This window comes from Hermetia illucens, chromosome 4 (genome assembly GCF_905115235.1).
Source record: "Hermetia illucens chromosome 4, iHerIll2.2.curated.20191125, whole genome shotgun sequence".
NCBI lineage: Eukaryota > Metazoa > Arthropoda > Insecta > Diptera > Stratiomyidae > Hermetia > Hermetia illucens.
Window position 1 is genome coordinate 152990701 of NC_051852.1, and position 14078 is coordinate 153004778.

The 14078-nt window shown below is 44.8% G+C and overlaps 1 protein-coding gene across 2 annotated transcripts in view; it reads right to left on the minus strand.

Annotated features, from left to right (window-relative positions):
- The window catches only part of LOC119654866 (centrosomin), a 125261-nt gene extending 111367 nt beyond the window's left edge, over positions 1 to 13894 (minus strand). The window contains exon 1 of one of the 2 annotated variants that reach the window (XM_038060455.1): positions 13647 to 13894. In XM_038060455.1, the coding sequence (XP_037916383.1) occupies positions 13647 to 13741 (95 nt within the window). In that variant the 5' untranslated portion in view covers positions 13742 to 13894. The remainder of the gene's footprint in view (positions 1 to 13646) is intronic. The other variant, XM_038060459.1, reaches the window with a different exon arrangement.
- Between the last annotated feature and the right edge of the window lie 184 nt (positions 13895 to 14078).

Genomic DNA, 14078 nt, shown 5'->3' on the forward strand with positions numbered 1-14078 from the left:
GGTATGTCGCACCTCCTCGCAAAATAAATAAATTAAGTGTGATAGGGAGCATCACTTCTCAACAGTGGCAACTGTGTGCCTCAGGCAGTCCCACCAATTGAGCAACTTCCTCAATAGCATCAAGTGCCCCATTCTAAAACCATATTGTCCTGGTGAGACGTCGACCGCAGCATATATTGCGTCAGCTAATCTGGCTTGATAAACTTTTCAAGCAGTTTCCCCGCTGTGTCCAACTTACTAGGGGATGGGTACATTGATAGTGCCCCGTGGTCGCCTTCATCTTTGCTTATCAGCACGAGCCTCACAACTTTTCAGCGGAAGGGAGAACACCCGCTGTCAAAGAAACATTGAACGCGCTAAGTATCATAGTAAGCCTGGCTAATACTTGAATACAAATTTCAGCACTACCTTGCAAATACCATTCGTTACTAGTGCCTATTTTGTCTTTCACTGGCAGGACTTCCTCTGCCAGTTCCTTTGAAGTGAAGAATGGGCATTCCTCAGTACTCTTCCTCTCGTCGACAACTTCAGCCCGATTTCTTTAACGAAGTAGAGTGGTCGATTAGCACCCAGTTTTTTGTTGATCAACTTATACCGGAGGCTTCATGGGTCACTGTTAATGTCACTAGCCAGCTTCTGCTAGAAGCGTGCTTTTTGCTTGATGATTTCATGGCGGAATTTCTTTTTCACTACCTGTATGCTGGGGATCTAAGGACTACTTTGTGTTGTTCTTTTGCGCGCTGTGCAATCTGCTGAAATCTGAAGCAGTTCCTCCGTAGATTTGCAATTTCAGCTGTCCACCAGTACGTGACACGTGACTTCCCGTGAAGAAGTCTCCTTTTGGGGACGAATGCATCGCAAGCTCCAGTGATAAGGTTCATTATTGAGTTTCCTAGCAATTCAGTCGCAGTTCTTTTATCCTTGTCCAGGTCTTGTGGCTCGTTTATCCCTTGTGAGAGAGCTTTGGTAAATTTGCAAATTTGTCAGAGATGGTGCCTTCGCAACCAGGGCTACAAAATGTCGGAGTGGTACCAATATATAAGACAAAAAGTCCCGTCTTTGAGGCCATCTCTAAAAATTTGTGGGTTCACCGGCTGGGCTCTCCACATCTGTAGGACCAGCGGAGAAGTTAGTGTACCAGGAGCTGATGAAACCCGGTGTGACTAACTGGGTTTCACCAGCTCCTAGTACACCAATATCAGCCGCAACTCGTCAACTTGAAATAAGCACTCATTGGAAAAAGACCATAACATGGAGAGACATCAAAGTCATTTTGCAGCAGGATTACACCTTAGTCCAGACTTTGGTGAAAAACACCATTTCCGCCCTTAGCAGAGAATTGGTAACTAACCCTAACTACTCCCCGAATCTCCAGAGAATACCCAACAATACTGTTTACTGCCGTGATGCTGAAATGGATATAGACGATAGGGGTCCATTCTCAAGCACTCTAGGGATTATGAACTGCCGCTTTTTCCACGTGGCACTGACGGTCTCACTACGCACTAACAGTGCAAACGGCGCGCTCGTGCCACTATACTTATCTCTTGAAATGAGGGGGTAGGTACAAGAAACAAGCAAGGTCAATTTTTTTCCGAAATGAGAACCAATAAATAAGCCATTTCGAAAGCCTGTCTGAGGAGATTTGGGTAAGGACTAGATCTTAAAACTGTCACTTGGTTTATATATCATAATTTCTTTGAGGAGGAAACGGGAAATTCTATTCCACTCCAAGCCAAACTTCTCAAACGCTTCGATGCTTTTCTAGTTCGACTAACCCGCAGTTTCCTGATCATGTGTCAAACACATGCTCCCACTTCTCTTTATACCTGCAAACTAAAGACCGCCATTTTGATCCTGCTATCTTATATATTGGCAATTACTCCAAGCCTAATTATCCAACCACCTTTGGACTAGATAAACTCCTCCGGAATAAGATAACGACTTTGAGGCACAGAAAAACATATTTTAATTTAAACACGAAAGCAAACGGCTTACAATACAAACAACCAGAACAGCTGCTATCGCGAATAAACCAAGTGCAATATAAAGTCCCCATTTCGTCCTTTGTATGCTCTCCCTCGCTTTTCGAGCGATTCTATCGTCTGCTTTCATTTCCTGGGAGTACCAAAACACTGGAATGAATACATCTCGTGAAATTCCCTTAGACAATTCGAAATCCTGGCTTGGCCGAAGTCTCAAGTTGAACTGAAGGCGAATATAGCTTTGCAAAAGAAGTCCAGTTTGAATGTCTATGTACATCAAAGACCGATGTATACTTCTGTTCGGATGAATTCCACTCAGCGATTCTACTAAATATGCATCTGCCATAAAAAAATGAGGATAGGACACATAAAAAGGAATTCCACGCCAGCATTTTGAAATATCAACTAAGCCATTTGGTGGGCATCTGTTGTAATCAGAATCCGGACAATAGCATCTAGATTCATTGTAAATCTTACCACTCGCCATTGTCGCTTCATCAAATGTCCATTTAGTGGTATCAGTTTGTTCTTCACCGATATGACCACTATATGACAAGAGAATGGATCGACAAAGCTCTGGAGAGAAAAGAAATTTGTGAATACTTTGTTTAGTCATCGGTGGCCATAGTTCTCCCAGTGATCCTTGCACGATGTCGCAGCCTTCAGCATAAGCTTCAGTCCTGTCTAGACCGTTTAAAAAGTATATATTGCCCAGCGTCGAAAGATTTGTAGATCCCGTAGACATGGTAAAGTTGCCACTGAATCGAGAAAAAGTAAATTCTCCAGTTGGTTGGCCAAGGATCAAATGATCCTCATTAAACAACAAATTTCTGATAGTCGTTGTAACTCTGGCGCGTTTTTTATTTATCGATGCTCTTTTGAGTGGCACTGGCGCTTCTGCAGGGTTTAGGCTTATAATAGTGTCATTCAATGTCCTTCCTTTCGATAAACCACTCAAAAATTTCCAAGATCTTGCTTGGATAAAAGATACTGTACCGTTTGAATGCCATATCCAATTGGTTCGGTTTTTATACTCCTGGAATACGTATGGTCCTAGCTCTTCGAAGTGAGGCTTTACCGATTTATTATAAACGTCATCTGAGTTCGTCCAATTAAAAACGTACACTTTCAAGTAACTTAGCGAAGGATTCGCCACACATGACGCGTAAGATATAGATCCATCACTCAAGACAAAATCTGCTTGAATTAGTTTTTTCACTATACTCGGCCAAACTACTATCACAATCACTCCCAAAACACAGGAAACCAAAGCAAAGAAAAACATGCAAAAGATTCCAAATCTGCAACAGATACAACACATGATTCATCTGATTTTATTGTAGATCGTTCTGGATGAAAGATTGTGTCTTGTCCAGTAGGTCCTTTGTAGTATCAATAATAAATAGATGTTCTTCATAATTTCACTAAACAGGAAAAAATAATTTAATTTTCATTTGAAAAATTGTTTTGTATTTGACAGGAACTTCTTAAAGTAGATATCCAGGAGACATTTGAGACATTTGCATGTGCCAAAATAAATACCTTTAATAAATTGGCGAAACTCAGGATGACATGGCAGTGAAAGGAGGAGTCTTTACACTCAAGGAGGACCTATAAGTTCAGTGCCTGTTCAAACTGTATATGTACATATGTCCAGGTGCTCAGAGGTGGCGGCGAGGAAGATGGGGCGGCAACCCTATCGGCCAAACCAAAACCAAGTGGCCGAGGAGAACCTCCATAGTGGTGGCACCGGGAGACGCTGTAATCACTTTGTTTTGTCGGCCGTGATTCAGTAGGCGAATGCTCCAAAGGCCTAATCAGGGCGATCAGACCCGAGTCTGCACGCGGACTCATCTGAAGTGGCAAATTAGTCACGAAACCTTACCAGGGGTATACTGGTACCATGGGAACCGGGAAAGCCCCTGGACTCACATACTTCGGGTGAACTCCTGTTGTATGTGAGGACAGCTCGGTTATTTGCGGTTGGTCCCCCTACTGGGAGTTTCATGGTGGTTGTGGTTATGCTCAAGCGAGAAGAGACCTTCGGGCCTCGACGTGGTGTTGCATATCAACACGGGTGCCGTACTCCATAGTTCGGTAGAGATTTAGGTAATTCTTGCATCCACCAGTATGAATGCTAAGCCATGCACTTGGTTAGACTGGTACCGTTGTTGCTTGTCTCAGCGGGGCTCTGATTGTGGTCACAAAATCAATCCGTGTCTGAAGAGGACCGTAGGATTAAGTCTCACGACAGGTGCCTACGTAAAACACCATGGGCTTCACTGTACATATGTCCAGAGTGTTGAAAAATCTTATTTCCTTTTGAATTCCAGAATCACCCCCATAGCCCCTTTCAGATGCTTCGGAGAAGGCGTGGATTTAAATGAGCCTCGGTTCTCTGCAAGGCTTGGAAACTTGACATTATTAAGTATTTTGAGCTCCTTTCTAAATGAAACCATTGATGATGAAGGTGCTTCGGCAAGGACTCGTTCTAAGGAAAGCCCTCTTTCTATAGCTGCCATATGAACATCTTCGCAGAAGCGAAGGGTACTTCGACATCTTTCATTAGATGGTTGCTGTACCTCGATAGACTTTTGGGGTATCAAATTAGCGTCGTGACTAATGTCATATCGTATCGACTGCCATGGGGATCATTTCTCCATAGGGTAAGTTAGAACGGCTAGGCATCCTTTTGGAGGCCGAACACGAATTTAGGCAGCTAGAAGCGAAGTAGGATAGACAACAACTCGGACTGGAGGGCTGATATGTCGTTGAAAGACATCGGGAACCACATGCAATATCGTTTTTGCGCTGGCTAGTTTCAGCACCTCATAGTGAGGTATGATGACTTTGACAACGGCTCCTTGTTCGTCTCCCTCATATGGCCCATATTCGCCCATAAGTGGGACGTACTGGACATTGAGTTCAGCCTTCTTCCCTGGGAAATGAATCTTTTTACGGCTGAGTCAACAGAGTTTTGTCGGTGAATGGCAATCGGATAACGAAACTTCCTACTTTATCTCGTTCTGCAGTTTGCAAAAACTGTAACTTGTAGCGTTGCTCGTTGTTGACATTTTCTAGCTCCCACAACGTCGACAATTGATTATTCAATGATTGATTCTCTCTATAAAAACCATATGACGACTCTTGATCAAAGTCTGCGTCGTCAGAAGCCGCGAACTTGCTGATGATGATCCAGCCAAATTTGATTTACCCGATGGAGGGAAACTTCTTATAGAATTCGGCGCCAAATAACAAGTCTAGGCTGGTAAAAGGTTGGCGAATATGTATTGACAAATTGACAGGATCCAATGGCCAGGAAAGTTGAAACCATGCAACTTTATTCATGACAATAGCGACCAGTGGAATCGTGAATCCCTTGATTGAATGGACACCTTGACCTTATGGAATGTAAATATCTTTTAGGCATCACTTCGCTGACGTTAATCCTTTTGCTGATCCGTCTCAACCCCAGGCGGGTGGTTAAATCCTCTGAGAACAGATTTACCAGATTGCCGGAATTTATCTGGGTTCGGCGGTAAACAATTGCAGTGACTAATGGCATGCTACAATCTGGGGAATTGGTTGCGTGTGCTGCGGTAGTTGGGCTTACTTCTGCGGTTAGAAGGTCGCGGTTCAAATCTCGCTGGTGGCATAAAGATTCGTTATCGTGACTGGATGTTGGACACCAGTCGACTCAGCTGTGAAAGAGTACCTAAGTCAAATCAAGGTAACAATCTCGGCCAATATGGATTGTTGCGCCAACGATTTTTATTATTATATATTCCCCGATGTGCATGCATTGCATTTAAGTTTCGCTGATAGGCAAAACAGGCAGATTTTGTACTGTTTAACTAAATCAAGAAACACTGTGGTAACTGCTTCCTGCAGCTTTGTTCAAGGGTGGCATTATTGGATCCCGGCAAATGGAACAGTTTCCTTTCTTATTCATTGTGTAGGAGCAGGTTGCTAGCGCCTCTCGCTATTGATATGAAGGTTAGCCTTTATCGTGCATTGATTCGAATCTGCTGGAATCTGCTGTTGATAAATGGGAGCAATGCATCCTGGAGTTGCAACTCCATGGATTCCTTAACCCCAATTACAGGTAGGGTCCGCATATTTGCGTCTAACTTACAATCGGATTCCAAGCATGCCTATGTTCTCCAGGTACAACAGACATTTCCTGGTGGTGTCATAGAGCGTCTTACTATGGTTTCAACCGTGTGGGTAGGTTAAGAAAGAAGCCGATTGATGAAGGTTGATGTCAAAATACGCTTGCTGCTATAGCAGTTTGCAAGCTGTATGAGGACCTCGGCTTCACCTTGCAGATTGTTTTTAATATACCATAGTTTGGCAATTGTTGTTAGCTTGGCTGTGAACAATTTGCCGTAAAGATTCATGGATCTGAGCCCGCTTCAAATAGACCCCATCGAACTTGGGATATCGTGTCTAGACTATCGTCCTGGCGGAGGTAATTGTTCAATCAGATGATAACTGCTTGTAACTTTTGCTCCGTATGGCAATAAATGTCGGCGGAATAACTAGATCCTGTTGGTCAGTGGCTTTGGTTCGATACTTTTCCTTCAATTCGCAAAACTATATCTTATATCACTCAAGAATCCCAAGATTGATTTCACAGAACTTCCTTATGGATGAAAATTCTTTGATATTGGTGCATCAAACTGCTCCCACAATTCTTGCAATCTCGCCGAGGTTTTTGAAGGAACTCATTGGTGCACCGCTCAAGAGGAAACTTCGTGAAATTGATTATCAACTTCGCAATCTCTTTCCCCAAGAGAACTTTGCTGAGCCGCCAATGACTCCAGTTATCGAAGTACTACTTTCTCTATTTTCCCGACATTGTTGAGGCGAAAAGATGGTGATGAATAGAAGAGACACAAAGTCAGGCGAGGCTCCCTGATCGACGTAGTTGTGCTCCTAAATTGAATAGGTCTAGCTTGAGATAGTGTCTCAAACGTCTTGGAGTTAGTGTCCTAAACGCAACAGGGAGGTGTTTTAAGCGGTGGTTTGGCTGATACATGAGTAAACCACTGTGTGCGCGAACGCATTTCACCTCCCTTGGCGCTTTCTTCAATCGAGCGAAAATTTCAACGATAGAGAGTAAGATCTCTCGCTAATGTGATAACCGCCCAGCAGACAAGTCCACTTCCTTCCGTCTAATTTCTCTGGACATTCCTACCCCTTATGGTGTAGCAATATGCATGCCCTCATTCCAAAAAGGCTTCGTCTTCATAGTGGTTCCGTGTGTCATAGTTCATAGTGTCAGTCCGCTTGGATCAGCTTTTACATACTAGGATGAGACCAATTTCATCCACATTCACAAGCTTCACCTTCTGACAGACAAGAGGAGGGAGACGGCCACGGTTTCGTACCAGGGCAGAGGCTGCCTTCCTTCTGCTCTGGGAACATCGTGACCGAAGCGACTCGCAGGTGTTATCGCTCCCTTTTATAATTCGCAAAACACGACAAGGATGCGAATTATATCCGACGTAGCCGTCTTCGCCCTCTTTTACTTTTTGAACTTTGGGTGTTAAACGCAAAAAGGGGAGTCCGGGGAACATAAAGAGTGGGAGCAAGTTACTCTCCATTTGGTTCGGTCCGACATCAAGTGGATGTGAACTTAGGACTTCTCAATCCGTAAACAAAAATTGTCTTCTGGAAAGTTTAGGCAATAATGCCGTGGACTGACCCCCCTTCTTATTTTGGGGGGTCGTGCTCTCCCTTTGGATTGTAGGCCCTAAGACAAGCCTTCTATCGCAATGAAGAGCATACCTTTCACAAATTTTTCTGAGGGAGGGGGAACATGAATTTGATGAAACCTTCAAAATCAGTGCCTCGTCCACTCAGAGTCACGGGATTACGCAGGCATTGAATTTAGCAAATTTCGGATTGCTGACTAATTTGACGTTATTGGATCAATTGCCAGCTTTACATTATGCGATGCTATACTTACAGGTCAGGACTTGGTGGTAAAAGGGTAATACAAGTCCCAGGGCGAAACGTGGATTGGAACCCACGATGGAGCATAAACACCTGTTGAACCAACTTCCCGATGGGGACTTTGCAGCCAATAAGCTCAGACTTAAGGGAATTAACGGTGAGGGCCCACCGGTTGAATTACGCGAACCCTATTGATTAGGAGTTTGAGAGAGGGAGAGGCTAGTGAGGGCCTGCGCCCGCCCGCTTGTAGGATGGTGTCATCAGCGAAGAGAATCCCTCCTGATGCGGGAGGACCATCGTCGTTGGGGAGAAGGGCAGGTGAAGGGCTGCATGAGTTGCCGCTGGCTTGGGCGATAAGCTTACGGGAGGGAGGGGAATATCGTGGAGGAAGATGTTAAAAACTTTGGGGCCTAGAATAGGTCTCTGAGGGACTCCTGAGTTTACCGGGAAGTCGATGGAGCGAAGTCCATCGAAGCGCACGTGGCAAGTTCTGTTGGAGATGAAGTCTGCGAGGATTCTAAATAAGGGGAGGGGGCAATTGGTCTGAATTAGTTTGTAGAGCAAGCCCTCTTTCCAAACTGAATCAAACACTTTTTCAAGGTCTAAGGCGCAGACTACGGTGCAATGCCTATTTTCCAGGTGATTGCTCAGTGGATCTGAGGTTTTCGAAGCCGAATTGATTGGAAGTGGAGTGGAATGATAGGAGAGTAGTGTCTATTGGGATGACTTAGTAAGATACGTTCGAAGATTTTTCCAATATTGGAAAGAAGAGAGATAGGCCTGATATTTTTGAGATCACCCGAGCACCCCTTCTTAGGGACAGGTATAAGGAGGGCTGATTTCCATGATACCAGGAAGTATCCGTTGTTCAGGCAGTTGTTGAAGAGGATGGCGAGACGTTCACTGATTGTAGGCGATTACTTTCGCAGGACAAAGTCGGGGTCCGAAGATTTTTTATTGTTAGACGGGATGATTGGAAGTTCGACTCCTTCTAGGGAGACAAAGAAGGAGGCAAACGGGCCTATTCTGACTATATCAGTCAGGCAGCTGGAGGAAAAGGAGCAAAGGTAAGACCGTTCCAAGTTCAACCTTTCATCGTTGACAGTAGTGGCGATCAACGAGTTTCAGATGGGGTCCGCTGGCGATTTGGCTCTGAATAAGTGGCTAAGTTGTCTTCCCAAGCGGATATTTTTTCCTCAATGGAGTGAAACTATTTTTATCGGGTGGTAGTTGACGTTAAGAGAAAATTTTTTTCTTCCACCCAATCGATTAATTATTGAGAAAACTTCTGGGCCAGGTTTGAGGGATTTGAGGAGTTTCTTGTACGATGCATTCAGTTCGGACCGAATAGCTCCATTGATTTTGCTGGACAGGTCTTTGATGATTTCAGAGAGGAGACAATAGTCAGAGTTGCATCTGTTGCATAACCATTTCCTGCGCTGCAGTAGTCTGTTTCTATCGCGGACTAAGAGGAGGGTTGAGGGGGAAAGGAACCCGTATTTGTAACAACCAGGTTCTTTAACTGAAGCATGTTTGTCAATTGTAGTTTCGAAGGCAGAGTTGATTTTCCAGATGTATGTATCTAACTCAGCATTAGAGTGGATGCGCGATTTGTCCCAGTGCACTGGATAAGTCGTGTTGGAAATCATCCCAGCTTGGCAGATTGAAGGATCTGAATTTATGCGGTGAGTGAAGGGAGAAGTTGCTGTAAATGCAGAGAGAGGCTGAGGGCATGCTGATCGGAGTGGGCTGCCAAAGAGGAGTTGCTGGTAACATATGCTGGGAGATTGGACGAGATTATAAAGCTGTCTAGGAAATAAGACCCATGAGGGAATAAGGGCACTCCAACATTAATGATGTCCGCGCTAACGAATGGGCCTGACTGAAACCAATAAAAGAGCAATTTGCCGTTTTCGTTGTTAACTGGATCGCCCCAAGATGCGTGCCTCGCGTTGAGGTCACCGCCGAGAATGAAGGCATCGAAATTAGGCGAAATTTTTCAGAGTTCGGACAGAATGGGAACGAGGTGACGACCTGTACCGCCCGGGAAGTAGAGAGAGCCGATTAGGACTCCGAGGACGCCTCCACCCCTAACAGGAAGTCTAACTACCGTTTCATACCGAAACCTGTCTTCATACCAAAACTTGGGAAATATGACTATTCTAATCCAAAGAACTTCAGACAGATCAGCTTGGCTTCATTCTTGCTGAAAGGTTTGGAGAGACTGGTGGAGCGTCACATCCATGGAAACACACTTAGGTCACACCCACTTAGTGAAAACCAACATGCAGAGTGGGAAGTCCTATGAGTCTGCTCTTCATTCTTTGATCACAAAGATAGAGGATGCAACTTTGAATGGTGAGTACGCTATGGGGGTGTTCGTGGACATCGAAGGGGCTTTTGACGCCTTTTCAAAAACTTTGTGATGCCGCCAGAGAACATGGTGTTGATGATGCTTTAATTAAGTGGATCCATGCTGTGCTAACGCAGAGATTGCTGTGCGCTGAGGTGGGTGTCGATCGCTATCTGACTGCAGCCGCATCGCAGGGCTGCCTCCAAGGAGGTGTGCTTTCGCCACTTCTGTGGAGTATGCTGATCGACTCGCTACTATGCGAACTGCAAAATTTGCCAATACATGCTCAAGCTTATGCTGATGACGTGGCTGTACTTGCTGTTGATCGGGATCTTGGAACGGTGTGTAGGAATATACAACGTGCCGTTGATTCCATAGACGGCTGGTGCCTCAGACATAATCTGTCCGTTAATTCAAAAAAAACACAATGGTATTATTTAGAAAAAGGAGGAAACTGAATGGTCTTTGCCTTCCAGAGATGAGGGGCACTACCCATCAACTCTCCGAAGAAGTGAAATATCTGGGAGTCACTCTAGATAAAAAACTTCTTTGGAACAAACATGTAGAGGTAAAGATGAAACGGGCTCTCACAGCTTATGGGTTGTGCAGACGGACCTCGACATGGGGACTCAAGCCTCATGTGGTAATTTGTGGATATACGTTGCCATCATTAGACCGAGTTGGTATCTGCATCCGTAGTGTGGTGGGTTAAGGTGGACAAAAAGGTTTTCACCGTAAACTAGCCGCACTGCAAAGAACTGTGGGTCTGGGTATCACTGGTGCCATGAGCACGACATCCGCCGGCGCAGCTCTGAATACACTACTCAATTTGCAGCCTCTGGATATATTTTTTCAAAGCACTGCCATGAGAGCAGCTCATAGACTAATTCGATTAGATCTATGGAGAAACAACGGATGTGGGGGGCACAGAGCATTGGAAGAGTTACTGGGAGTACTGAATCCAGTTCTTACAATGCCTTCCGATTCTCGTGTCCCCATACATCTGTAGAAGATATGTAGTTACCCTGAAGCGTAGAGAGGACTGGGAAGACCCAGAGGAATGCGTGGCGGGATATATGGAAGTCTTCTACACCGATGGCTCAAAAACAGAAGAGGGTTATGGAGCCGGAGTCTTCCTCTTGAATAAAAACGAGAAATGGGCTTTCCCTTTGGGACAATATGCAACGGTTTTTCAAGTCGAAGTTTATGCGATCCTAAGGGCGGCAAACTGGGTGATTGACGAGCGGTTGAAGAGCAGGCGCATCGCAATCTGCAGTGATAGTCAAACTGCATTGAGGGTGTTGAGTAGTCCTTTGATCACCTCGAAAATCGTCCAGGAATGCAGAAACCGTTTGAACTCTGTTTCTAGATTAAATACGGTGGATTTACTCTGGGTACCTGGTCATTGTAGTGTATAGGTTGCCTTAGCAAAAGACGCTTCAACTTTCCGCATGCCCGGACCGGAACCAGCAATTGGGGTGTCAGTAGTATTGGCTGATGCTGCTTTCAAAAGCTGGGAACAAGCTTCCCATAACAACAGGTGGCGAAGCCTTAATCCTGCTAGACAGACTAAACTTTTCCTGTCAGAGCCAAACAAACAAACTGCAAAGTTTATCCCGTCGAAAAGCAGGAAGACTTGCAGGAGTATTGTGGGCATTCTGACTGGTCATAATTCACTAACTGGGCATATGTTCAGAATAGGAATTACTCAAGATGATACGTGTCCATCCTGTAATGAGGAAGGGGAATCCACGGAGCATTTCTTATGTGAATGGCCTATGGACGCATCAGATCTTTGGTGCCGATGTTCTCCAATTGCGACGGGTAGCATCACATCCACTAACGGAAATCCTGCGATACGCTAACGAATCGGGAATATTCTGTTAGACGAGGATGGCGAGTACAATGGACCAACACGGCCTGAGTGCTCAGAAGCTGTAGCTTCTCCCCCACCACAAACACACGCCGCCCGGGAAGTAGGGAGAGCCGATTAGGACTCGGAGGTCGCCTCCAACCCTAATAGGAAGTCTGACTACTGCTAACAGACAGTTTGATGCCAGTGCAACCGATGGGATGGTATTTGCCCTAAGTTCCGCTTTAACTAGTGTGGCTGTGCCTTTGCCCGTGTCGTTACGGAAAGTAATGTAACTGGGAGCACATAGTTTTACGTTGGGGGCTTCCCCCCAGCCTGGTTTCGTTTAGGAGAGCGAGATTAGGATCGGAATCTTCTTGGACCTTGTGGAGAGCGAAGCATTTGTCGTTAGAAATGAGCAAATTAGTGTTGAGTGTGAGCGCCTTAATTTTGGTTGTCTAGAAATTTGAAGAGGAATTGTAAGTACGTTTCGGGTTTGTCTTCAGGGGGGAGACGAAGATAGATGTGGTAAAAGGTAAGTCAACTCAACCCCTGGCCAATGCGGCGAAAGATGGTGACAGTGAGGGCGGGGCGGTCCAGTTGACAGGAGGCAGAGGGCTAGGCTGAGAGGCACGAACAAAGGAGGGCCTGCCAAGGTTGAGGAAGAACGGAGCATATCGGGAGTGCGGGATGCTTTCAGCTCTCTCTTTGCGCTGGATTGAGTCCCCCCTACGAGGGCACCTCGAGAAGTTGGCTGGGTAACCCAGTTGATTACACATTGCACATTTGAGGTGTCTTGTGAATTCGACCGGGGGCAGTCCCTAGAGGCGTGTGGGCCCGCGCACTTGACGCATCTGGGGTCGTCTCCGCAGTTTGAGGAAACGTGGCCGAGCTCTTGGCAGTTGAAACATTGGGTGACGTCCCCTTTTCTGGGTTTGATCTCTACATCCCAATAAGATTCATTTAGGGTCAAATAGCTCTTTGAAGGGTTTGCACTTGGTTTGGTCATTTTCATCAAATATATGGTTTTGCTTGCTTCCTAACTGCCCTTTTTACTTTGATATATAACATTTACATTATTCACCAATGAAGACAGCCACGACGTTGCAATTACAACTTGGAAACTGCAAATTTTACACCAACAAGACAAACGCAGAAGGTAACCTCCATGACCTGAACCGGTCTCTTAACCTTGGACATTGTTCAAGCAGATCAGGGTCCTAGCTCAATGTCCTTTCATTATTTCTATTGCAGAGGGATAGCATCCTCTTAAAATAAGCTTGTTGTGTTTTTTTATATTCTCATATTCCTATTATTGTGTTAATTTGAAACAAAGTAACGAATTCCCGGTAACCGATTAAGGCAACAGTTACCCCAACGGATGCGACCAAATTAGCTTTTGATTCCCTGAGGCATATACTGAAAACGATAGCCCATCATCAATTGCTTATTTTCCTAGAACAATATTCTGTGAAATAATTCATTTTTCACTCACATTTCCGGCTTTTCTTCTGGAATTTGCTGGCATTCTTCCGCAGCGACACACTGAACAGCTGCTTCTGCCACTTCAACGCTACTTTCCAAGCTCATGACGCACTAGCTTTATTACAAATTTCTATCAAAAAGATAAGATTAATTCCCGTATTTCTTAATCACTCGCGAAATATAAAACAAGAGACAATACACAATCGATAAAATAAAAAACGACCACAATTAATCAAGACAAACGACAACTTCAAATCTGCAGAAGTCAGTTGCAATCAAATAAGAACCGACGAATAAAAATGCTGAGGGGAATTGGTGGATATATGTTCAGGGTGTTTTCCATTCAATGGTGGGAAGAAATCAGTGTTACTCATGTTGGTTGCTGCTTTGGGACTTTACGTTTAGTGCAATTTACGCCGAAATTCATAGAAGTGCATCTTGT